The sequence below is a fragment of the Candida orthopsilosis genome (assembly GCF_000315875.1).
Source record: "Candida orthopsilosis Co 90-125, chromosome 2 draft sequence".
Taxonomy (NCBI): Eukaryota; Fungi; Ascomycota; class Pichiomycetes; order Serinales; family Debaryomycetaceae; genus Lodderomyces; species Lodderomyces orthopsilosis.
The window spans coordinates 1,278,935-1,303,134 of record NC_018295.1 but is presented as its reverse complement, the minus strand read 5'-3'; the positions used below and the strand labels follow the sequence as shown (position 1 = coordinate 1,303,134).

Sequence of the window (24,200 nt, the reverse complement as noted above, 5' to 3'; positions counted from 1 at the left end):
TAATAATGTATAGTTGTTGTCTATTTGTGTAAATGGTAGCTCTTGACTGTCAATATGACTTAGCTCCGAAAATTCCAATTCTCGATAACATTTAGCACTTTTTTTGAACAAGGCCATATGATCACAGCAATATTTATATACGATTCTAAAGGAGATATACTTATATCTAAGCTTTACAAGGATGAAATAAAGAGGAACATTGCCGACGTATTTCGAATACAGGTTATCAATCTGGCATCCGCTGGCAGATCGAATCGGGACCAACGAACACCTGTGTTGACTTTGGGATCCACATCATTCATTTATATAAAGCTGGGTAATGTTTGGATATGTGCTGTAGCCAGGTCCAATCAGGATTGTTCAGCAATTTTGGAATTCTTGTACAAATTAGAATCGCTTTTTTGCATGGTGCTATGGGAGGACAACAAAAAGAAGTCGCTGCAACAGAAGCCAACATTATCAGATATAGCCATTGTCAACAATTTCCCCCTCTGCTACGACATTTTGGGCGAGGTATGTGATTATGGGTACCCCACAAATATGGATTTAGAGTATTTGAAAAAGTATGTTGTTGGATTGAATGATTCCAACCTTGGTATATTCAGAAGGGCCTCTTTCAACCCATTGAAAAAGAGCGCACCACCAGTACAAACACCACCGGTCCATCAGACTGTCACCTGGAGATCTCCAACAATCAAATATAGGAGAAACGAAATATTTTTGAATGTGCAAGAAAAGGTGAATGTATTAATGAATTTTCAAGGGGATGTACTTCGTAGCTCTATCGACGGGGCAATAAAGATGAAGACACGTTTATCAGGCATGCCCCAGTGCCGGTTCGGGTTCAATCAGAATACTACATTACTTTCCAACTATGACGTGCCAAATGACGAAAGGGAAGGCGTGGTTGCACTAGAGGATTCTAAATTCCATCAATGTGTTGAGTTAGGAGCTTTTGAAAACGACAGATCTATTCAATTTATACCTCCAGATGGCGAGTTTCAACTCATGAGTTACAATTGTAACCACAACATTAATTTGCCATTCAAGGTATACCCTCAAGTGCAAGAAATCGGAAGGAACAAAATTATTTACAAAATCAGAATGAAGTCATTTCAAGCGCCCAAACTTCCGGCGACAGAGGTGGTGATGCATGTCCCCACACCACGTGGGGTATCACTGACAAACATTTCCAATTCGAATGGAAAAGCCAAGTTCCATTCCGAAGAGAATGAAATCACCTGGAAGTTTAATAAGCTATTTGGAGAACAAGAGAACATATTAACAGCAGAGGTTGAAGTCAAACCACACTCAACTGAGTTCATACAGTGGAACAGACCTCCAATAACGTTGGACTTTGTCGTGGATATGTTCTCAAGTTCAGGATTGACTGTTCGGTACTTAAAAGTACAGGAGAAATCCAACTACAAGACTGTGAAATGGGTTCGCTATACGACTCTGTCAGGCTCATACGAGATAAGATACTAATTGGGTAAAGCTAAGTGCTTGTACGGGGGTTAATGTATCGTTTTGGCTATGGAAAATGATTACGTTTTATTGCCAAATATTTGCATTCATTCACTCTCTGCTATGTAGTATCTTTTTGTTACCTCCACCCACTCTCCCCAATATATTCATGTTCCGCCTATAAGTAGAATTGCATTTGTGACAGACAAAAAAAAAATACATTACATCTCATCCATCATCTCAGATTTCAATTCGATATAACCAACGATGAGAGATATTGTGGTCCTTGGAGGATCTTCACATCCTCTACTCACAAAAGCAATATGCCGCAACTTGACAATTGAACCGGGCAAACTTGACTCACATAAATTCGCCAATGGAGAAACATCGATCATTGTGAAAGATAGTGTTCGTGAAAAAGATGTCTTTATTGTTCAAAGTGGATGCGGCCATGTCAATGATACCTTCATAGAATTGCTTATTACGATTGCTGCTTGTAAAACTGCAAGTGCCAAGAGAGTTACGGCAGTGTTACCTTTGTTCCCATACTCACGACAACCTGATGTTCCCTTTATGCCCAATAGCACGGGGGCCCCTAGCGTTTCAACGACGAAGGAAACATACACTTTTGAAAGTGCTCCAAGCACTCCAAAGCCATTATCGAAGGATCGCAACAAAGGGTACTTTCAAACTAGTGAGGGAACCGTCAATGCTCTGAACAAGGAGAATTCTAGAGTGGACACATTGAAGCAGCCACAGCAAGCGAAATACACCCCCAAATCAGTGATCACTAATTCTGCAGCGACACATTTCTTGCCTCAGATTGACGCTCAAGGAAAGACGGAAAGTGGATACAAACAATGGATCTCACCTAATGGAACATTAATTGCAAATTTACTAACCACAGCGGGCGCAGATAGAGTCATTACAATGGACTTGCACGATCCACAATTTCAAGGGTTTTTCAATATACCAGTAGATAACTTACATTCAAGACCAATAATGAAACGTTACATCATCGATTATATACCCAATTATCGAGAATGTGTGATTGTGAGTCCAGACTCAGGTGGTGCCAAGCGTGCTACTGCAATCGCTGATTCTATTGGATGCACGTTTGCTCTTATCCACAAGGAAAGGAGAGCCAAATTACCCAAAGGACCACCACTGACTTCTTCATCAATGGGCACAAGTCTTTCCACTTCACAACAACATACACAAAATAACGCTCCTCAATCTCCTTATCATCAAAGTACCCCCAAGATGGTTGCTACTACCATGTTGGTTGGTGATGTTAAGGATAAAGTTTGTGTTTTGATTGATGATTTGGTGGATACTTCATATACAATCACAAGAGCAGCAAAGTTGCTTAAGGATGAAGGGGCCAAATACGTTTACGCTTTAGTCACGCACGGAATATTTAGCGGAGATGCTATCAACAGAATTAGCATGAGTCAAATAGACAAGGTTGTCACTACAAACTCAGTTCCTCAGAGTGAAAACGTTGCAATTTTAAAAGACAAAATCGAAGTGTTGGATGTGAGTAGAATATTTGCAGAGGCGATTAGACGAATCAATAATGGAGAGAGTGTGAGTATGTTGTTTGATTACGGTTGGTGATGCGATTTGAGTCGTGTAACAAGAGGGTATGTATTTTCAAATAATTTATTATAGAATTCAGAGCGACATTACCAGTGTATTGAAACAAAGATCATCGTAGCATAAAATTCGAGAGTGTCTGATTGTGAGAATATTGACAAGAGACCCAGCTCTGTTCGCTTTGAAGCCGTGTACATTAATGAGGTGTTTGCACTGGGAATTACACTGAGTCGTGTGCAAAAGTTTCAGTGAAAAACAATGTAAAGGTTGACGTGTTTTTGTGGTTTTTGGCTGAAAACGTTCATGAGATTTATTTTTCAGATCCCCAATTGATTTTCAGACGAACAGTTTTCCATCCTTTTCATTCTGAAAACAATTGCTTTTAAACAATTGCAAATCCCATTAAAGTTCAATTTGCAGTAAATACCGGACTTTGAAATTGCAGTTGGCTTGATTCATATCTCATCACGTACACGGATAAATGTCCCAATCGGTGAAGAAAAGGACAGGTACTGGTAAGAAGACCCAACAGGTCTCTGATACCGTAATTGATATCCCAGTTGGTGATAACAACTATAACGTAAAAAGGAACAAAAGGGCAGTTAAAGAAGTTGATGCATTCACTTCTGTTGACGGTGAACCTGAGTACAAATATTGGATTGCATTGTCCCTTGTCACTGCCCTTGCATTCTATGTTAGGTTTACAAAATTGGGAACTCCTGATAAAGTTGTTTTTGATGAGGTTCACTTTGGAAAATTTGCTTCGTATTACTTGGAACGCACGTACTTTTTTGATCTTCACCCACCTTTTGCCAAGTTGTTGATAGCATTCGTTGGATGGTTAATTGGTTACAATGGTCGTTTCAAGTTTGATGCCATTGGAGATTCTTACATTGAAAATAATGTCCCTTACATTGCATATAGGAGTTTGCTGGCCATTCAAGGAACAGCCGTTGTGCCAATCATGTTTTTGACCATGAAAACATTGGGATTCAGTGTAGCCGCTTGCTTGTTCTCTGGTATAATTGTTTGTTTCGATAACGCTCAAGTGGTGGATAGCAGATTGATTTTATTGGATGCAACCTTAATTTTAAGTGTTGCGTTGACAATGTTTAGTTATTGTAAATTTTCCACATTTAGAAGAGAGCCATTTAGTGAAAAATGGTGGACTTGGCTTTTAGCAACAGGAGTATCATTGTCTTGCGTTATTTCAACCAAGTATGTGGGAGTTTTCACATACTTTACCATTGGAATTGCAGTCATTCATGAATTATGGATCTTGTTGGACTATAAGAAAGGGTTGACTTTGCAACAATTCAGCAAACATTTTTTCGCTAGATTATGGGCATTGATCATTATACCATTCATAATTTACTTGACTTGGTTCTACATCCACTTTGCTATATTGACAAAATCAGGTCCTGGAGATACCTTCATGTCTGCCGAATTCCAAGAGACATTACAGGAATCTCCATTAGCAAAACATTCCAAACAGGTACATTATGGCGATCAAATAACCATTAAACACAAGGAAACAGGGTCATTTTTACACTCACATGATCATGTGTATCCTTTACGTTACGAAGATGGAAGAATCTCCTCAAATAAGCAACAGGTCACTTGTGTTGATGTTGATAATGCTGCCGCGGATCCAAATAACCAATGGGAAATTGTCCCTGTAGCTGCACAAGATGACGGAACAAAGGGAAAAGATGTTTATACTAATGATGTTGTTCGATTCAAGCATGTGGGAACCGGTGGCTTTCTTTTGACTCATGATGTCGCTTCTCCATTGAAAGCAACAAACGAGGAGTTCATCGTTGTTTTTGATGATCTTGCTGAAAAAAGATATAATGAGACATTGTTTAGATTGAAGTTGGACGTGCCAGGATCATCACCCAAGAAACAAAACCAAAGAAAGAAAATCAAGACGTTGGCAACTCCATTGAGAGTTTTGCACATGGATACAGTTGTTGCTATGTGGACGCACGATGACGAATTATTGCCTGAATGGGGGTTCAATCAACAAGAAGTAAGTGGAAATAAAAATATCAAGAGCAAAGAAAATGTTTGGACATTTGATTTGATTACAAACTTGGAGGAATCTGATCCTAGAAGTAAGTATGTACCAAAAAAAATCAAATCAATTCCATTTTTGAAGAAATGGTGGGAATTGCAAGGTTTGATGTTCCATCACAACAATCAACTTAGTTCAACTCATCCATTTGCGTCTCAGCCGGATTCATGGCCCCTTGCATTGAGTGGAGTTTCCTTCTTTAATGATAATGAAACCAAAAAGCAAATCTTCTTTGTAGGAAATGTAATCGGTTTTTGGTTGGAAGTTTGCTTCTTGTCAATCTATGTTGGTATAATTTTAGCCGATCAAATCACCCTTAGAAGAAACTATAATTTGTTGAGCAAAAAGGCCAGATCAAGGTTGTACAACACATTGGGGTTCTTGTTTATTGGTTGGTGTGCCCATTACTTTCCATTTTATTTGATGAACCGTCAAAAGTTTTTGCACCATTATTTACCTGCTCATCTAATAGCAGCCTTATTTTCCGGGGGATTGGTCGAATTCATCTGTTCAAACAATTCAGCAGAGGCAGTGAATGTTAGTCAAAAACGGAAGAAAATCAAGATGACATTCTTAGTTGGTGCCGCATCCATTGGTATTATTTGGTTCTTCTTCTACTTCAGACCAATAACCTACGGAGATGTTTCTTTGAATCCGGCTGAGGTGAGGGCAAGACAATGGTTAGACATCAAATTGCACTACGCAAAGTAATTGAAAATGAGTCTTTAAGGATTCAACAATTCTAGTATATATGCCTGCAATTTGAAATTAAATTTTCAGTGTGTGTAGATCTACATTTTACTTTTTTAAATTTTTTGTTAGTGTAGATTTACGGCTGAACAAAATTTTGTTTGTTCCATGTGGACCAAAACATTGAACCACCAGAACTTGCACTAGTCACTAGTCACTACTCGCAATGTCAGTTAGGTCATACTTGGTGAGCTTGAAGCAGGCATTGAACCAGAGGGTACTTAAGACCCCTTACCGTATTGTTACAGGTAATCAATCGGCAGATATGGACTCTGTTGTATCAGCCATAACTTTCGCATACTTGACATATTCGCTAAAAACACCAGACCAGTTTATAATTCCATTGATCGATATTCCCAAAACTGACTTTGCTTTGAGAAGAGACATTAACATGCTTTTGCAAAACCATGGTATTTCTGAGGACCTTTTATACTTTGTTGAAGATTTCAGTGAATTTTTGGACGAAAGCACTTCAGTTCATTTATCTTTAGTTGATCACAACGGATTACAAGGGGTTGAGATTAACAAAGGGTTTGATGCAGGACTCATAAATGTGGAAGCTATCATAGACCACCATGCAGATGAAGGAATGTTTGAAAATGCTGATCCTAGAATTATTAGAACATGTGGTTCAAACTCGACGTTAGTATTTCACTACTTCCACGATTTAACGTCATGTGATGAGAAGTTTTGGAAAAGCAACAAGGATGTGATTGAATTGTTGATAGCCCCATTGTTAATCGATACTACCAACATGACACAGAAGGTTGAAGATCCTGATGTCAAAGCAATGGATTTTTACAAGACAATCTTAGCGGACAACACAGTTAATTTTACAACACAATCAAGCTATGACAATTTCTACAAGACATTGAAAACAGCAAAGAAGGATATCAGCGGATTCAGTTTCGCAGATATTTTGCGAAAAGATTACAAACAATTCAAATTTCTCCATGAGGACAGAGTTGGCTTTAGCTCCATCAGCAAGCCTTTGCTGTGGATTGCAAGCAAATATTCCGTTGATGATATCAAAGAGGATCTTGCCAATACGTTGAAGATGAATCAGATTGAATTATTGGTCATTACTGCATCTTTCACTCAGAAGGAAACTGGCATTTATACCAGAGAGTTTTGCTACTACTACCAAGGACAAAACGAAAAATATGCAGAATTGTATAAATTGGTTTGGCAACAGCTTGAGTTGAGCACAGACTTGTACAAGATCGAGATTATCAGCTCCTTAACAAATGCTGTTAACGATAGGGAGTCCCACTTAAAGATATATAACCAAAAGAGGGTGACGGCTACACGGAAGCAGGTAGTCCCGGTCGTGAAAGAGGTGTTGGAAAGGTGAACCTTACCTGGTCATTAACGTAGGTATGTAACTAACTTGATATTTTATAGAACCAATTTCAACCGTAGAATTTATTGTATTATTTTGCAATGCTGCGAGAAGGTTATCAGCCACTTCTTTGTACAAAATTTCAGTCTTCTCGTAACCATTGCCAACGTTTTCATCATTTTTATTGAAAAACCACAAAACTTTCAAGCATTTGGGAAGTATTCGTCCATCAATTGTCACATCGATATCTATATTTAGAATCCATAAAAACGCCCTTTTCTCGTTGACATCGATAATGAATTTTCTCAACGCCAGCGACTGAATCTTCGTTATAAACAAGTTAACAGCATAGAGCAAAGGATCGTAAGTGGATATAGATGTCTGGCTCTCTTTTCCATATGCAAGGTTCAATTTCCACTTAAGTAAGCGTATCACATTTTGAAACCTATCACCAATCACTTGATGGCAGATCTTGCAGATGTAAATAGCCTCTTCACTTTTTTCAACTAGCTGTAAAGACAGGTTAACAGTTTGCAACAAATAGAATGATCCGATGATAATAGTTTTGTCGTCTTTTGGTTTCAATATACCATAATCTTTACCTGAGGGTTGATTATTTTCTGGCTTGTGGCAATGCCAAAAATCCATTAGTTCATACCAGTAATCTCCTGGCATATCTTTGAAGACGAAACTGAACGAATCAATTAGTTGATTTTGACAATTGCTACATCTAAACTGAAATTTGTTCTTAGATCCCATTTTCGAAGTGTGTTTGTTTAACCATCCGCAAGACCACTTCTCTGGTCCATTATCAGTATCATTCGCCAGTCCTGAGCCCAATTGTGGATCAACCTTCAAGGAGATTAGAAGTTTCGATTTTTGAACATTTATACTTGTAGGAGTCGCAGATGTGAAGGCTATGGGACTTTCAACCTTTATAGGGTCATGCCCTTCAACAGAAATTAAAATAAGCCTTTCCTCTTCTAGTCTTACCCCAGTAACGGCATTGGATACAACACCTTCTATTTCAATAGACAACTGGTTGAGTCTAGGGAGATATTCCACTGAGTACATTCTCCTGTAAGACATACATAGTAATAGATTGATGCGATGGAGCCCGGCTACCATGAAATCAAGGAAATTCACAATGCCGCACCACAACGCAACATAACGCGCTACGCGTGAAATGACAAATTCGCACCACGAAGAACTTATAAACAATTGACACAACTAAAGCACACCATGTCATCTAATGGCCATTTAGCAGAGGAAACAAACCAAAATGCCACCAGCAGTAACAAATTGTTAGAAGACCCAGCCCTACTTGGTATTGATGAACCTTTAAAGCTTAAAACTAGAAAGAAGATTGCAAAAATTGATGACGAGAGGCTTTTGCATAACCCTCGAGGATTACCATATTTGATAAAGAATCAACGAAGATTACTTCGAATTATTCAAAAAAACGATAAAGAGTTCTCCAAACAAGAAAACGAGAAACTTGCAGCGCAGCCCATCTACAAGCCTTCACCACCGGTCAAATACAATCACGAGTACAAAAATTTAGTGTCAATTTTGCAGTTTTACCAACTTTGGTGTCATGGAATGTTTCCAAAAGCTAATTTTAAAGATTGTGCTTATCTAATTAGATCCTTGGGTCACAAGTCGTCCCAATTACGATTGTATAGAAGGGAGTTAATTGAAAAAGAAATTTATAAACTTAAAGTAGCCAAAGGAATCATTGATGAAGATGAACTTAGCAAAACGAATGAAGAGACGTTGGTGGATGGTACCAATACTGTTCAAATGGACGAAGATGGTATTTCCGAGTTAAGGCCAACTGCTGTATCTGCAGATGATGACGATGACGCTGGATGGGATTTTATGCGTACAGGAATAACATTCAATACTGAGTCTCAAGCCATGCAAGGTGAAAGCCCAGAGGTTGCAGAGAAAGCAAATGATGCTGTTGATGATGACTGGGATGATTTAGAAGATGATGACGTAGCTGCTATATTTGGGAAAGTGACGAAAGCTGCTCCTCAAATCCCAAATGATGAAGAAGAACAGTTTGAATTTGGAGGAGAGGAAGAAGAGCTCGCATTGGAGTTGCTGAGAAAAGCAGATAAAGAATGAGAAGAGGTAATGGAAATAAAAATCTGAGTGTTGTTCCATTATTGAGAGCTGACATAAATCTTTCTATAGGTACATGCGTGATTGAATATAGCAGACACCGTCTCACTATCGACCAGCTTGATTTTTCCCGAAAATAAGACAATCAAGAAACCACCACTTCTCAAATACAAGTCCACATACTTGGCATTTTTATCCTTTCTAGCAACGGAATTTCTCACCAATTTTGAATCGTGTCTAAAGAAGGGAATTAGCAAACCATGATTATATAATGTATCACGTTTGACGTTTGTATATTCCAACCCAAACTCAGATATGAAAGCTTTGTAGTGTATTGAGTGCTGATAGAACTGTTCAACCTTCGACGGCGGAATTAAGCTGGAGCTGCGTTGATCGTGGTGACCAACTAACCTTGTCATGAACTCGTCTGGTAATTTTCTTGACTTTACAAGCTTGTTTGCAAATTTGAACTGGTCTAAATCAACCTTATCAACACCAGGTGGAAAATAGTCACCCAAGATCCGGCACTTTTCAGCTACTCTAATCTCCAAAATATACACCAAATCGTAGTCATAAGACATAGAAAGTATGCTTGATAACGTAACTGCAGCTTTTTTCAATGAACCAATCTTGAAAAGCATATGCCACATTTTCTTATCATCGAAGATGTCTGGGGATGCAGAGGATTTCTGTTGATGCCCTGAACTCTGGTCATCAAGTAAATCACTTCGTTGAGGCTTTTTCTTCTTTTCTGTTTCATGGGTTGAGTATTCCCGTTTAATCTTCTTGTTAAAGGCATAGAAACGTATATTTTGATTCTGATTGTAGGGCCCCCCAGAACCGTCCTTTTCGTAAGCTAATGATGACTTGTTTGTTGTCGGTCTTCCCAACTCCATTCTTAATTCCACCAAAGAGTCCACCTTTGTTCTATTTCCATATAATAACAACGAGTCGGTAATTCCTTGGTAAGGTTGACGATATTTATCCTCAAAGGGCAGATTTAAATGTTTCATGATTTCCTCTCTGTATAAAATTAACGAGTTACATGACTCTTCATTAAACGCTTTTCTTGAATGATTGTCAAATATGGCTAATATTCCAATAACCTGTCCTTTTCCTGTCAACAATGGCACACCACAATAGAACTTCAAATACGGGGATCCTGCAACCAATGGATTGGTACGGGTCCTCCAATCCTGAGTTGCATCTAATAATAGAAAATAACCATTTGATAATATAGCATGGGAATCTATTGCAACACATCGTGGAATAGCAGATATGCCCAAACATGTCTCAAACTTGTAGTAACACTTGAGATTATCAACCAATGAAATCGACACACCACACACTTTGAAATCTCTCTTCAATCTCGACAATAACTTCGTAAAAAATTTAGAACTACTCCAATGTTCCAAATCCCTATATTTGGAGACAGCTTCCAACCTTGATATCTCGTCAAAGCTCTCTGGTGGTTTCATGTACCCTGAATCCTCCATGAATGGAGGGCAAGGAACTTTCGAAAGGTTCCATTTTCCCTATGCGTAGAAATGTTAGTAATGATAGAAAGCATGAACAGATAGTTCACGAACCTTAGAGTAGGCATCAATAAAGTGCGACTTAGTCAGCTGAATGGGTTTGAGTACTAGCTCTTTGCTTGATGGAATAAGCTTCTCAGGAACGCCACTCTTTTGTCCAATTTGATTTTTTTGATATGATACAGAAATGTGTTGATTTGGTGCAGAAACAACTGTAATCTTTGTATTGACTAAAAGCCTCCTCAAGGAGCTTTGCGTTTGATCAGCATTATTTCTTCTCATCATGCCGGATTGATGATGGTTCTTTATGAGTGGTTGTAACGCCATGAATAAGTAGAGGAAAGTATGAAGCTTTAGTTTTTGCAACCGCCAAAAAATTTAAGACCAGTGAAATTCAGCGAACGAGGAAACCTTCGATAATACAAGAAGAAAGCGGGACCTACTTTGAAACCGAAGAAAGGGATTTAACATCAACGTATGCATCTCTTTACAGCTATTACTCTATTTAGATTCTTCCATCTTAACAGTCTGGTCACCGCCGTTGTCTGTGTCACCGTCTTCCTTCTTTGACTCTTCTGGTTTACCACTTCCCTCACCTTCGCTCTTGGCCTTCTCAGCCGCTTCCCTCTCTTGTCTGGCCTTTTCTTCTTCTAAAGACAACCTCAATGCCAAGGCCAAATCTGGATCCATGTTCGGGTCAATAATGTCCCCTGCTCCAGCAACACCTCCACCAAAAAAGTCTTGTTCACCACTAGCACCTCCAAAAGCTCCATCTTCTACAAGAATTGGGGAGGTAGCAACAACTTCATATAGCAACCTTGGACCTGGTGGAATTGTAACCAAGTGTGAGCTATCGTGATTGTTTACAATCGAATGAAATTTCTCCAATTTGCTGGTATTTACATTCTCTTCCCCAAAGTTTATAATATCAACTGCCACATTGTTCTTTTTCATTTTCTTTGCAAGTTTTTCCAACTGTTTGTCGTCTTCTTTTAAAGGCGATCCAACAAATATTATAATTCTTTGGTGTTGTACTTTATTTTGACGATGTTTTAAGGCCAATGCTGCCACCTCAATTCCATTACTGAAATGATTCTCTCCATAGATTTTGGTCTCATGTACGCCTGATAATATCTTACCAAAATCTGTCGTCAACGTACTCAATACCTGTGGACCTGTGCCTCCATAGGCCAATAACCCTACGGTGTTTTCAGGATTGGAATTGATCTTGTTCTGGAAAATAAATTCAGTTGCAGTCAATTGTGCATCATATCTTGTAGTTAGATAATCTCCATTCCGCATATATTCGGAGTTATCTATACAGATCATTGTAGCTTCGAGAACCATTTTTGAACGTAAGCTGATAAGTTGGAACAAGTGGTGGTCGATTCGTACTAGAAGTTGTGTTTCCTATTTGATGATTTTTTGCCACACAAAATTTGACGCTTCACACGAAAATTAGTACCTCAGATTGACAACAGAGCCAACTCGGTATGAGGTAATAATGACATACACAAGACAACAAAAACAGGCATTGATTAGTCACTTGAAGCTAGAACGTTCCAGAATAGCAAAGCAAAACGAAGAGGTGCTTAACAAAGCGACTCAACAAACTTATCAGAAGGTTATAAGGCGATTAAACAGGGTCAGTGTGTCGTTACGTCAGGTTACGTTAAAAGATGTGCTTCAAGTAGAAATGCGGAAGAAATTAGAAGCCAGGAGTTTAATAAGAGACATTCAGGAGTTGAAAAAAAACGTGCTTAAACAAAAGTTGGCATAGCTTGACCCACATTTTTGGATGAGTGAATCTAGAGTATTTGACTAGCTACATCACATTGTTCAGCCAGAGACGAAGTTCATACTTCATGCGTTTCTATCAGTGGTTCCAAAGTAAGCCAGTAACGTATCACTTTACATGTTCCAAATAAAATAACTTTCTTATATTTAAATAAATAATATACACTATGCATCTTCAGGAATACCTTCATGAAAGTACTTACCTTCAGTAGTCTCTTGAATGATCCTCGCCCTAATACACCAATCACCAAATGGTTCTCCATCGTTTCTTTCCTTGCTCCATCTCTTAAACAAGTCTTTCAAAATTGCTAAAATTTCATCCTCCTTGATTGAGTATCTGTAAATCTTGTTCAACCTTTGTCCATGGTGTCCACCACCCAACATCAAATTATAAGCACCATAAGCTTTACCAACCAATGCAACTTCTGCGACCCATGGTCTAGCACAACCATTTGGACAACCAGTCATTCTCATAACCACAGAATCGTGTCTCAATCCATAATCTTCTAAAGCTTCCTCCAATTTGGTGATCAATTTAGGCAAATATCTTTCTGATTCAGCCATGGCCAAACCACATGTTGGGAAAGCAACACAAGCAGCTGACGACAATCTCAACGCAGAGAACTCGGTATTGTCCAATTTGTATTTTGCCAACAAGTCTCTAACATCTTGCAAGTCCTCATCCTTGATGTTGGATATGAGTATATGTTGATTACCTGTGAGTCTAAATTCTCCTGATTTCTTGTTATCTTGCAAGTATTGAGCAATTTTACGCAAACCTGTTTTTTGAGGTAATTCAGGAGTATCTTCGATTCTACCGTTTTCGATGAAAGCGGTAAAATGGTTGTATCCCAACTCATCCTTACACCATCCAAAATGATCAACATTGTTTTCGATCTTGAATGGCCTTGGTTCTTCAAACTTGTATCCCAACAAATCCTCAACCTTGGATTTGTACACTTCAACGCCCATATCGTCAATGGTATACTTCAATCTAGCATGTTTTCTGTTTGATCTGTCACCAAAATCTCTTTGAACCAACATAATCTTTTCACAAGCAATATGAATCTGATCCCTTGGAATATAACCAAACATTGATCCTGTTCTTGGATATGTCTTTTTGTTATTGTGGGTGGTACCCATACCGCCACCAACTAATACATTATAACCAGTCACAATATCGTCTTCAACAATTGCAATCAAACCAATATCATGAGCGTATACATCCACATCATTGTATGGAGGAACTGTAATAACGATTTTGAATTTTCTTGGTAAGTAAGTTACCCCATACAAAGGTTCAACATCGGCCAAAACGTTACCAGCAACCAATGTTTTCTTCTTGGTAGGTCCTTCTTTACGATTTTCCCAAGCTTCTCTATCTCCCGATTTATCAGAAGGCATTTCACCTTCCAACCAAATCTCGTGATAAGCAGTTGTGTTTGGCAACAAGTGGTTTGAAATCAAGGTACCAGTTGCAGACACTTGTCCATGAACCTTGGCATTATCTGGCAAGGCTGATACCATCACATTTCTATTAACGTCACCACAAGCAGCTAATGTGTCCATCAAAGCGGCATTCATGCCTCTAATGGCTGGTTTCAAGTCGTGCTTCACTACACCATGAAGTTGGAAAGTGGCTCTCGTTGTTAGTTTCAAAGTACCATTACCTCTTTCATCAGCCAATTCGTCCATCTTCAAGTATTGTTTAGGGTTTGCAATACCACCTGGTAATCTAACACGAACCATAAAAGCGTAAGCCGGTTCAAGACCTTGAGCTTTACGCTCATCTCTTACATCACGATCATCTTGCATGTAGATACCATGGAATTTAGTCAATTGTTGATCAACGGCACAAATTGAGCCAGTTGATTCGTCTTGCAAACCTTCAGCAATAGTACCTCTGAGATAATCAGAACCAAGTTTCATATCTTCATTGGTAATTGGTTTGGGCTCTTCAACACCCTCTACATTGTCAACACCCAATGCAGCCCAAATCTTTGGAATCCATTCATTGAAACCAGTGGAAAATCCATCCGCATCTTGATCGTCTCCTAAACCAATCTCGGCCAACTCAACACCACCATACAATTTGAGCTTGGCATGTAAATCTTTACCGGGTTTGTTGTAATAATGTTTATCCTCCTTTCTTGGCCAATACTCTGAATCACCTAAACCAAACACAGAGAATCTAACGCCTGAAAGATCCAAATCGTTTGAGTTCTTAAGGCCGTCCCAGAATTGTTTACCGTTTCCTGGGAACTCACCTTGACCGGAAGTGGAGGTGACAAAAACAATGTTTGTTTCGTTTGGCAAATCCTCCATTGAAATTTCATCCATGGCCAACACGCTTGCTTTCAATCCCCTTCCTAAGGCTTGTCTATTAATTTTCTTTGCCAAGCCTTCTGCGTTTCCACCATCAGATGCAAAGGCAATTGTCAAGGGCGGACCAGATAATCCTTGCAATAACATAGCATAAGATTCATCTGCAATTTTTGCTTGTTTGAGTTTGGCCTCAGTGTTGGCATTCGCTGTCAAATTTCTAGACAACAACGGGTCCTTAGCAGCAAGTAAAGTTAATTTGTTTTCTTTATCTAAAAAGTCCTGCAATTGTTTTCTCAAATTTGAAGAGTCCAATTTGAAAACATCAGTCTCTTTAGCTGCGTTTGGGTCGAACCTGTACAATGGCCAATAACCAGTATCGACAGCTTTCTTGGTTTCTTGTAATACAGCCAACGTATCATCTGACTCTTTATGGTATGGCAAATATGCTAAAATTATTGATGGCCCATTGAATTTTTCAGCTTCAATGAATGCTTGTAATACTTGGGTGTAGGAAGAGTAAACAGCTACCGATGCAACGTAGCAATCTCCATGGTTCATTGCATACAAACCCACATCTTTCTTTCTAAACCCATTGACAGTTTTGTCTGAAGATTTTTCCTTGTATGGCTCCGAGTCGATGATCAACATATTGATGTTTTTACCTGAAGTAATGACACTATGAACACCCGAGGATCCCAAATCGTAAGACCAAGCATCTGAACCGATAAGCCAATTACTGTTCGTAGTGAAGTAAGATGATAGGGCAAGAAGTTCTCTGGAAGAGGTTGAAGAGTCATCCGTCTTTAACAAGTTAATAGCCTCCAATGGTATCCTGTTTTCAACTTCGCCATTTTCTTGTATTTGCACTAACCATTGTGATAACAAATCAATCAATTTGTTGTTATCCTTGGTTCTGAATTTGTTCTCTTTCAAGGCAACTTGTACCAACCTAACCAAATTTTCTTGTTGTTCTTCATTGTACAAGAATGACCCAAAACCATATTCTGGGTTAGTTTCCAATCCAATGTTATCAGCTTGGTATTCATTCAAAATCTTCAAGTTGGTGTCGTTGACTTGTTGCAAAATCTTTAAATACGCCTGTTCCAAATTATGAGCTTCGGATACAGCCTTTTCGTATTCTTGATGTCTCTTGTTGGAACCATTGCTTCTTTCCAATTCACCGTAAAACAAGTTCTGATAAGGTTTATTTGAGTGGACGTTTGATACAACTTTGGTGAAAGCATTTGTGTAATCAACGACAGGACCGAATGCAGCCGACACGATTTTCGTAAAATTTTTCAATGTTTGATGCTCAGAATAAGCAGCAAAGAAGTCAAGAAGCAACGGTGAAAATTGTGAAAAACTAGAATGAGCTTGCTGAACAAGGGTAAGAGTTTCAATTTGGGCAGGCACGAGTTTAAGCAAGCGAGAAACGGAGAATGGTTGGTAGACCTTGATGTTAATCACTAAAACTCCTGCTTTACTTGCAGCTTCCAACAAGGCGTCATCTAATTGGCCAAGGTAAAGAATGGCGTCTTTTTGTTTCTGGATTTTGTTTACCACTTCAAAAGGATGAATATCAAACTCGGCTAATACCTTGTCGAATGACAACTGTTGCAAACTTTTCAAAAATACACCTTCAGAAGTTTTGATAGTTTCATTGGATTTGTATGAGGATTCGGAGACGTAAAAGTGGAAAACCGAAGTATTCAAGTTCTCGGACAAATTGTATGCCAAATTCGCAAACTGGTAAGTCTCACGTGGGGTTTGCGATATCAATATTGGAAAATTTAAATCTTTTAAACTAGTAACAACGGTGAAATCTTTGTTGTTTATTTCGACATGGTTAACAACTTTGTTGTTCTTGAATGACGACGCAGACAAAAAGGGCAAGTTCCTCAACAAAGTTTCAGAGTCTGTGATCACTGTAACAGTATCAAGGTCTGGTTCTTCTATGCCATCTTCTCTTTTGTCATTCCTTTGATTATCTCTATCCAACAAAAAGTTTTCCACTATTGCATATGGATCATTTGAGTTAATTAATATGTTTGCATTGTATACTAACTTTGCATATGGTGACTCAACGGACTTGGCTGGTTGGGTAACAAAGCTCACACCATCAACAAGGTCCACTGTTCTAGCAATAGACTCTTCCTTGCTCAAACTCATCATGTAAAGCACTTTTTAAATAATAAATGCTTCTCTAACGTGAATGTCTCAAATGCAAATGTGCAAATAAAGAATCCCTAACTGAAGCTAAGAAGAATGAAAGGTATAAAGAAGCAAAGTCTTTAGTTGTATTTTGTAGAAAAGAAAAATTTGCAATCATATTTCAAACCGTTTCTATTTGATTGATATAATATATTACACGAATAATAGAAAATTATGGAGAACAATGTAAAATAAGCAAAAGATGGGTAAGTTATGTGCAGTAGCATTTCTGATTACTCGACTGCACGTGCAATAACTAATTGAGAACAAAAAATATTAATTAACTCTAATAAACACACAAAATTTTGTGTGAAGAGCACCGCGGTTAAAGGTTTCAACCCGAGTTATATATATTTGTAAATTGAGTGAGGAGAAAGAATGTATTAATGGAAAAGCTTACGATGACTGACATATGGTGTAATATTTATCAGTTATTGCGATATACTGGATCAAATCATAACCAGACGTCCTTCTGGTGTCTTCATCTTGTATTTCTATTCTTATGATTTTGCAACAAACTTTTGGTCTAGAATTTTAGCTGTTTGTCACACGAAAACATAGATAACTAACAGGCAAACATTAAGATTTACAAAAAGACCCGCTCTGTAATTGAAAGTCTTTACACTACATGTGGGATTTTAATTAGATATATTGCTTTACTAACTAAAGAGACGACACTTTGCCAAAAGTTGAATGCTTCGGAACTGCCCGAAGAAGACATGTGCAATATATTTACACTCATTAACGCCTGTTAGGTGCTCTCTTCCACGCAGCGTGATCCTTCGGCCTATAGTTTAATGTGCCTATACAAGACGAGTAAGGAACCAATCTGTTATAAGACTCTTTTCCATTTGTTGGCGATTTGATATTCGTATATGCTTTGTACACAGACAATGGTGTCCACTCTACATCCCGATCAGACCTTTTTTTAATCAGCTCTGGGACTTGCGGACTTGGAGGGGATTCTCCGTTCAAAAACGAATCTTGAATTACAAATTCGTCCCTTACGGTTTTCAAAACTGCGTCACTCACACATTTCGGCTCCAAAGTTGACAATCGTACCTTCATTTTATTATGATACTTTGTAGATCCAGTCGTTTCATCATCAGGCCATTCATAAATAGGAGCCGTTATATACTTATCACCGTTTCGCCTCGGTTGCACTGGCTGTGGTGATGTTCGGGACGGAGCTACCAGGAGTTGTAATGTTATAGGATCGCCAAAAAAGTTCGCATCCTCGGCTCGAGATTGACCTTCGTATGATAGTCGTTCATCCCACACACAGTCTTCATCACGACAATGGTCCTCTACTTCATCATTGGAATTGTATTGCATGATATTTTTATTTTGATTATAATGGATTGAACTACCTGCCAAATCTTCATCCTCAATAGTGCAAGTTGAACAAAAGGCAGACTGGATGCCTCTATTCCTCGGACCCTCATCAGCTTTGTCATCCTCATTATATTCAACATTACTTTTGCCAGAAGTGTTTACATTTGAAATGTCATCTCCATCGTGTAACATGTTCTCCTTCTCCAACAAATATTCCCAATAAGTGGAGTCCAAGTGGTGCTCGAAAGTAAATTCCTGATTCGCTTTATACGCGTTGGTTGACAGGTTTAAAAGACTATCACTTGAAAGGTAGTTTTGGTTTGTTGGAAGGTTTAAGTTGCTGGGGTTCTGGCTATCAAACATACCAAGAAGATCCGTGTTATCAGTGTCATATTCAGTTGAAAAAGTCGGCCTCAACAGTTGCAAAGTATGGTTTGATATTGAAAATGAAATTTCAAGTCCACTGTTATGAGATGTTTGGTGTTGAAGAGACTGCTGGGCAATTTGCAAGTATTCCCATTCCGCAGAATTGAAGTTGATGTTTGAGTGCGGTTCTACCGAAAAACAGTTAGCATTATCACCGTTGAAATGTAAATTCTCCACATCATGGGTGTGACTTTCATCTTTGGTATCTTCTAGCTCAATAGCATTAGAGAAGTGGTTGCTCTCATAACCAAAATCCATAATAAATCAACAAGCCGAATAATTGTATTTCTTTCCGCGAGATTTTTATGATGAAGATGCCAATATCTGTGATAAGGCAATCCTTTGATCTTAGGCGGGTTAGAAAGCCCCAGTGAACACTGTCGTGATTCTAAAACGAAATGGTTCTAAAAAACAAATATCAAAGGCGACCTATGTACAACCAATAACCGTCTTTGCTTTGCAGGTGTAATAACAAAAAAACAGAAAAAAGCTAATGATTTGAGATCGAACAAAGCTCAATCTTGTTAATTAATTGGTGGAGGCGTACTTTGGTTTCGTGAAACCCGTTTTTATGTTATGTTGGGACTTTTATATAAAGAGGCTAGAAAGGATAAAGGAGAGGTGTACAAACTTCACTACAAATGGTTTTGTGTAAATTGAATACTGATTACGTTTCTTTGATGCAAGATGTTTCAAGTGCAGCCAACAACCTCTTCGTAGCAGAGGTTGTATTATAAGCAAGGTATCACTATTACACAAAATTTGAGACCATTGAATTCCAATATCCCGATGCTTGTTGATATGGGAGAGTCAAGAGTTTTGGCCGTCGGGAATGTATATAGTGCTAGCAAGTAGGGTATTTTTTTTCCTTCATAATTGACAGCAGTTCAGGCGATTTTGCAACCATTTTGGTTTTTAAAAACTTCTGCTCTCAGATATTTTCCATTTACAATCTCTAGTCTTTGACATGACAATACTTTTCAAGCTCTCGGTGCGTATTACAAAGAGTAGGTAAATTTAAGGCTGATATTGGAATTATGTCCAATTTACAACTCCTGAAAAGCAACATTTGTTGAGTTAGCCACGGACTCTCTTCATCTGCAATTAAGGAAACGATAACTGAAGATGTACTGCAACATACAGAAAAACAAGTACTACAAATTCAATCAGTCGTGCAAAAGGATCAAATGTTTTAAACCGAATTTTTTTCGAATTTTTCAGGATTCTCTTTTTGAGTTAATCGGATTGATGTCTTGCACATTTGAGAATTGAAGTCGATTAAGTCATAGGGCCAATTCACTAATTCAGTCATACACTAGCTAACTTTTTTTTCTTACTGTATCTAAATCAAATTCTTGTTCATTCACTTTCCCAATTCCTGCATTCAAGTCTAATTCGTGTCAGCAATGATCAGTCTAAGACCCGTGATGGCATCTAGGCAAATATTAGCGTCAATTAGTCTACATCTGTCCAAATCATTTATTCGAAAAAGTACCACAGTTGCATCTGTTTCCAAATGGCCAGAGCTATCAGACTCAGATTTTATACAAAATCCCCAAGGAAGCAATTCGAAGCAACCGGACTACATCAAATTAATTTTAACTTCGAGAGTTTACGACGTTGTTCTGGATGCAGGTACGCCTTTATCACATGCAATCAACCTATCACGAAGATGTGGTTCAAATATATATCTCAAACGTGAGGATTTGTTACCAGTTTTTTCTTTCAAATTGAGAGGTGCATACAACATGATTGCTCATTTGCATTCTAATGCAAAACAACCGATGTCTGGTGTTATTGCGTGCTCTGCTGGTAATCATGCACAGGGAGTTGCATATTCGGCTAATAAACTAAACATCCCAGCTACAATTGTGATGCCTACTCCCACCCCTTCAATAAAGTACAGCAATGTTTCAAGATTGGGTTCACAGGTTGTCTTGTATGGTGATGATTTTGATTCTGCCAAGCAAGAGTGCGCGAGGTTAAGTAAGGAAAATAATTTGGTGAATATCCCTCCATTCAATCATCCGTATGTTGTCGCAGGTCAAGGTACAGTTGCGTTGGAAATTACGAGGCAGTTGAGATTAGATAAATTGGACGCCATATTTGTTCCAGTTGGAGGTGGTGGATTAATTGCGGGAGTCGCGGTGTATTTGAAACACATCGCGCCACATGTTAAAATTATTGGTGTGGAAACATATGATGCTGATGCATTGTACCAATCGTTGAAAAATAAGGAGCTGGTCCAATTGAATAAAGTTGGTCAATTTGCGGATGGAACTGCTGTCAAGGTCCTTGGAGATGAGACCTGGAGATTATGCAAAGATTTAGTCGATGAAGTTGTATTAGTCAATACTGACGAAATTTGTGCAGCTATCAAGGACATTTTCGAGGACACTAGATCTATTACTGAGCCTTCGGGAGCTTTATCTGTTGCAGGGTTGAAAAAGTATATCGAGAACCATCCAGAAATTGATCACAAGAATAAAACATACGTCCCAATATTGTCTGGCGCAAATATGAACTTTGACAGGTTGAGATTTGTAAGTGAGAGAGCCGTATTGGGCGAGGGAAAAGAAGTTTCATTAGCCGTGACAATACCAGAAAAACCAGGTGAATTTGCCATCTTACAACAACTTATCAACCCAAGAGCCATTACAGAGTTTTCGTACAGATGCAGTGGGCTTGAGAAGGCCAACATTTTTGTCTCCTTCAATGTCACTGACAAAAAAGCTGAAAAACCTTCTGTTATTGATGCCATGACCAAAGCGGGATTCGAAGTTGTTGATATTTCGGACAATGAGTTGGCAAAATCCCATGGTCGATACTTGGTTGGTGGAAAGTCACACATTTCGAGAACTGAGAATGAAAAATTATATCTGTTTGAATTTCCAGAGAAACCAAATGCATTGTTCAACTTTTTACAGGCATTGAAGAGTGACTGGGACATCAGTTTATTCAATTATAGAAATCATGGTCATGATGTTGGTAAAGTTCTATGTGGATTTATTTTACCTGATGGGTCAGAGGCCGAGTTTCAAGAGTTTTTGAAAAAAATTGGCTATACATTTGTCGATGAGTCAGATAACGTCTTTTACAAGAAATTTTTAAAAAACTAAGTAGCCCTTTTTTAAATATTGTATATACAAGTTTAATGACTTAATCGTCACGTCGTAAAAATGCCTGATATGCGTCATTGCCTATAGTTACCTTTCCACTAGCTTTCATCTGTTTTTTACCTTCTTTTTGTCTCTCTAATAACTTTTTATATCGTGAGATATCAGCAGCATGCAATTTTTGAGTCACATCTTTTCTCTTGGCTTTAATCGTTTCCCTTGCAACTACCTTATTGTTGACCTTTGCTTGAATTGCAACTTCAAAAAGTTGGTAACGAAGATACTTTTTGAATCTTGTAACATAATCTTTACCTTTGGATAGTGCTTGAGATTTATGAACGATGGTTGTCAAAGCATCTTGTGGCTCACCATTAACACACAACTCCATTTTGACAATATCTGACTTTTTGTAGCCAGACTCTTCGTAATCTAACGAAGCATACCCTTTGGTGCAGCCCTTTAGTTTACCAAAAAAATCCTCCACCAACTGAGCCATTGGTAGTTCATACTTTAGCATGACTTGTCCAGTATTTAAGTATTCAATGTCCTTTTGCTCACCCCGATTGCTCAAGCAAAGTGTCATCACTGTTCCTACGTATTCATTTGGCAACGTCATTATTGCCTCAACATAGGGTTCCATAAAGCAGTCAACTTCGTTTACAATTTTGTTGGTGGGAAAGTCGCCTGGGTTGGTAACAATTTTCTCTTTTCCATTACGATAAATGACTTTGTATGGCACTGTTGGAGCTGTGAGAATAATTTTAGCACCGTATTCATTTTCTAATCTCTCTTTGAATACCGAAGCGTGCAATGAACCTAAAAATCCAAGTCTCCACCCCAATCCTAATGCATCGGAAGTTTCTTTTTCCAAAGTTACTGACCTGTCGTTTAGCACCAAATTCTGCATCTGATCATCCATAGCATTGAAATCTCGACCATCCGCAGGAAAGGCACCAACAAAAACCATTGGCTTGGGCTCCTCAAAACCAGGTAGAGGCTCTAGTCCTTCACTTTTTCCCAACTGGAAAAATGTGTCACCAACCAAAGCTTCTCTTGGGTTTTTCATCCCAGGTATTATGTATGCTACTTGACCAGACTTGATCCACTCCATTGGGGTTCTATCGGGATACATTATTCCAACCTCCTTTACGTCATATGACTTATTCGAATGAGCAGATAACACTTTCATTCCCTTCTTTAATTTCCCATCCACAACATGTATCAACATCACCACACCTACATAGGGATCATGCCATGAGTCCACAAGTAATGCCTTCAACGGTTTATTTACATCTCCTGATGGTGCTGGGATCTTCTCAATAATGGATGGAATAATATTTTCCACATATAAACCAGTTTTTGCACTTACTGGAATACAATCCGCTGGGTCCAATTCAAATGTCGTCTCCACTTGTTCAATAGCTCTTGGAATATCCGCCAGATCAAGGTCAATTTTATTTATTATTGGGATCAATTTCAAACCCATGCTATAAGCTAAGTAGAAATTTGCGACAGTCTGCGCTTGAACTCCTTGAGAGGCATCAACTAATAATAATGCACCACCACACGATGCGTAACTCCTGGACACTTCTGCTCTGAAATCAACATGTCCAGGGGTATCAACTAGGTGTAGTAGGTAATCCTCTTGACACTTGGGGTCGTTGTAAATCATTGAAACCGTTTGTGCTTTAACCGTGATGCCTCGTTCCCTTTCAACGTCTAGCTTATCGAGCACTTGTGACTTTGCACCTGGTTGAATAACACCAGTGAGCTCCAAAAGCCTATCTGATAATGTTGACTTCCCATGATCCACGTGTGCCACAATGCTGAAATTTCGATAATTTGCAATGGGAATTTTGGATATTCGTTCCTCCAATTCTTTACGGAATTTATCTTGACTTAGTTTTTGTTTCTTTTCTTCATTGGATAACACATTATATGAGGCTGCTTGCGAGTAGCACCTCACTCGGACGTAGCTATATCGTAGTGGAGTACGTATATGGCACCACGTCGCCAGAAACATTCTTATCGGGTGTCAAAAACTGAAAAATTTCCAGTCTTTTCTTGGTCCTGTTTTGATGCGCAAGATT

General features: G+C 38.6%; 13 protein-coding genes across 13 annotated transcripts; 7 read left to right on the top strand and 6 right to left on the bottom strand. All coding sequences in view use genetic code 12, as the record gives it.

Annotated features, from left to right (window-relative positions):
• Nucleotides 1-117: 117 nt before the first annotated feature.
• CORT_0B06120 (hypothetical protein) lies at nt 118-1,488 on the top strand (the record flags this gene model as incomplete). The annotated part of the gene is made up of 1 exon (XM_003867710.1): nt 118-1,488. One exon carries the CDS (start codon nt 118-120, stop codon nt 1,486-1,488), a length of 1,371 nt encoding a protein of 456 aa, XP_003867758.1.
• A 246-nt stretch (nt 1,489-1,734) lies between these two features.
• On the top strand, nt 1,735-3,087 carry CORT_0B06110 (Prs5 5-phospho-ribosyl-1(alpha)-pyrophosphate synthetase; the record flags this gene model as incomplete). The annotated part of the gene is made up of 1 exon (XM_003867709.1): nt 1,735-3,087. The coding sequence occupies one exon, from the start codon at nt 1,735-1,737 to the stop codon at nt 3,085-3,087; it is 1,353 nt and encodes a 450-aa protein (XP_003867757.1).
• A 460-nt stretch (nt 3,088-3,547) lies between these two features.
• On the top strand, nt 3,548-5,854 carry CORT_0B06100 (Pmt4 protein mannosyltransferase (PMT); the record flags this gene model as incomplete). The annotated part of the gene is made up of 1 exon (XM_003867708.1): nt 3,548-5,854. One exon carries the CDS (start codon nt 3,548-3,550, stop codon nt 5,852-5,854), a length of 2,307 nt encoding a protein of 768 aa, XP_003867756.1.
• Nucleotides 5,855-6,059: 205 nt separating this feature from the next.
• Nucleotides 6,060-7,247, top strand: CORT_0B06090 (Ppx1 protein; the record flags this gene model as incomplete). Its single annotated transcript, XM_003867707.1, has 1 exon — nt 6,060-7,247. One exon carries the CDS (start codon nt 6,060-6,062, stop codon nt 7,245-7,247), a length of 1,188 nt encoding a protein of 395 aa, XP_003867755.1.
• Nucleotides 7,248-7,250: 3 nt separating this feature from the next.
• CORT_0B06080 (hypothetical protein) lies at nt 7,251-8,363 on the bottom strand (the record flags this gene model as incomplete). The annotated part of the gene is made up of 1 exon (XM_003867706.1): nt 7,251-8,363. One exon carries the CDS (start codon nt 8,361-8,363, stop codon nt 7,251-7,253), a length of 1,113 nt encoding a protein of 370 aa, XP_003867754.1.
• A 114-nt stretch (nt 8,364-8,477) lies between these two features.
• Nucleotides 8,478-9,368, top strand: CORT_0B06070 (hypothetical protein; the record flags this gene model as incomplete). Its single annotated transcript, XM_003867705.1, has 1 exon — nt 8,478-9,368. The coding sequence occupies one exon, from the start codon at nt 8,478-8,480 to the stop codon at nt 9,366-9,368; it is 891 nt and encodes a 296-aa protein (XP_003867753.1).
• A 38-nt stretch (nt 9,369-9,406) lies between these two features.
• CORT_0B06060 (hypothetical protein) lies at nt 9,407-10,861 on the bottom strand (the record flags this gene model as incomplete). Its single annotated transcript, XM_003867704.1, has 1 exon — nt 9,407-10,861. The coding sequence occupies one exon, from the start codon at nt 10,859-10,861 to the stop codon at nt 9,407-9,409; it is 1,455 nt and encodes a 484-aa protein (XP_003867752.1).
• Nucleotides 10,862-11,401: 540 nt separating this feature from the next.
• CORT_0B06050 (Rpn10 19S regulatory particle of the 26S proteasome) lies at nt 11,402-12,247 on the bottom strand (the record flags this gene model as incomplete). The annotated part of the gene is made up of 1 exon (XM_003867703.1): nt 11,402-12,247. One exon carries the CDS (start codon nt 12,245-12,247, stop codon nt 11,402-11,404), a length of 846 nt encoding a protein of 281 aa, XP_003867751.1.
• A 157-nt stretch (nt 12,248-12,404) lies between these two features.
• CORT_0B06040 (hypothetical protein) lies at nt 12,405-12,680 on the top strand (the record flags this gene model as incomplete). The annotated part of the gene is made up of 1 exon (XM_003867702.1): nt 12,405-12,680. One exon carries the CDS (start codon nt 12,405-12,407, stop codon nt 12,678-12,680), a length of 276 nt encoding a protein of 91 aa, XP_003867750.1.
• Nucleotides 12,681-12,862: 182 nt separating this feature from the next.
• On the bottom strand, nt 12,863-17,194 carry CORT_0B06030 (Ecm17 enzyme of sulfur amino acid biosynthesis; the record flags this gene model as incomplete). Its single annotated transcript, XM_003867701.1, has 1 exon — nt 12,863-17,194. The coding sequence occupies one exon, from the start codon at nt 17,192-17,194 to the stop codon at nt 12,863-12,865; it is 4,332 nt and encodes a 1,443-aa protein (XP_003867749.1).
• Nucleotides 17,195-17,974: 780 nt separating this feature from the next.
• Nucleotides 17,975-19,252, bottom strand: CORT_0B06020 (Fgr12 protein lacking a homolog in S. cerevisiae; the record flags this gene model as incomplete). Its single annotated transcript, XM_003867700.1, has 1 exon — nt 17,975-19,252. One exon carries the CDS (start codon nt 19,250-19,252, stop codon nt 17,975-17,977), a length of 1,278 nt encoding a protein of 425 aa, XP_003867748.1.
• Nucleotides 19,253-20,400: 1,148 nt separating this feature from the next.
• Nucleotides 20,401-22,113, top strand: CORT_0B06010 (Ilv1 threonine dehydratase; the record flags this gene model as incomplete). The annotated part of the gene is made up of 1 exon (XM_003867699.1): nt 20,401-22,113. One exon carries the CDS (start codon nt 20,401-20,403, stop codon nt 22,111-22,113), a length of 1,713 nt encoding a protein of 570 aa, XP_003867747.1.
• Nucleotides 22,114-22,153: 40 nt separating this feature from the next.
• CORT_0B06000 (Guf1 protein) lies at nt 22,154-24,133 on the bottom strand (the record flags this gene model as incomplete). The annotated part of the gene is made up of 1 exon (XM_003867698.1): nt 22,154-24,133. One exon carries the CDS (start codon nt 24,131-24,133, stop codon nt 22,154-22,156), a length of 1,980 nt encoding a protein of 659 aa, XP_003867746.1.
• Nucleotides 24,134-24,200: the final 67 nt, after the last annotated feature.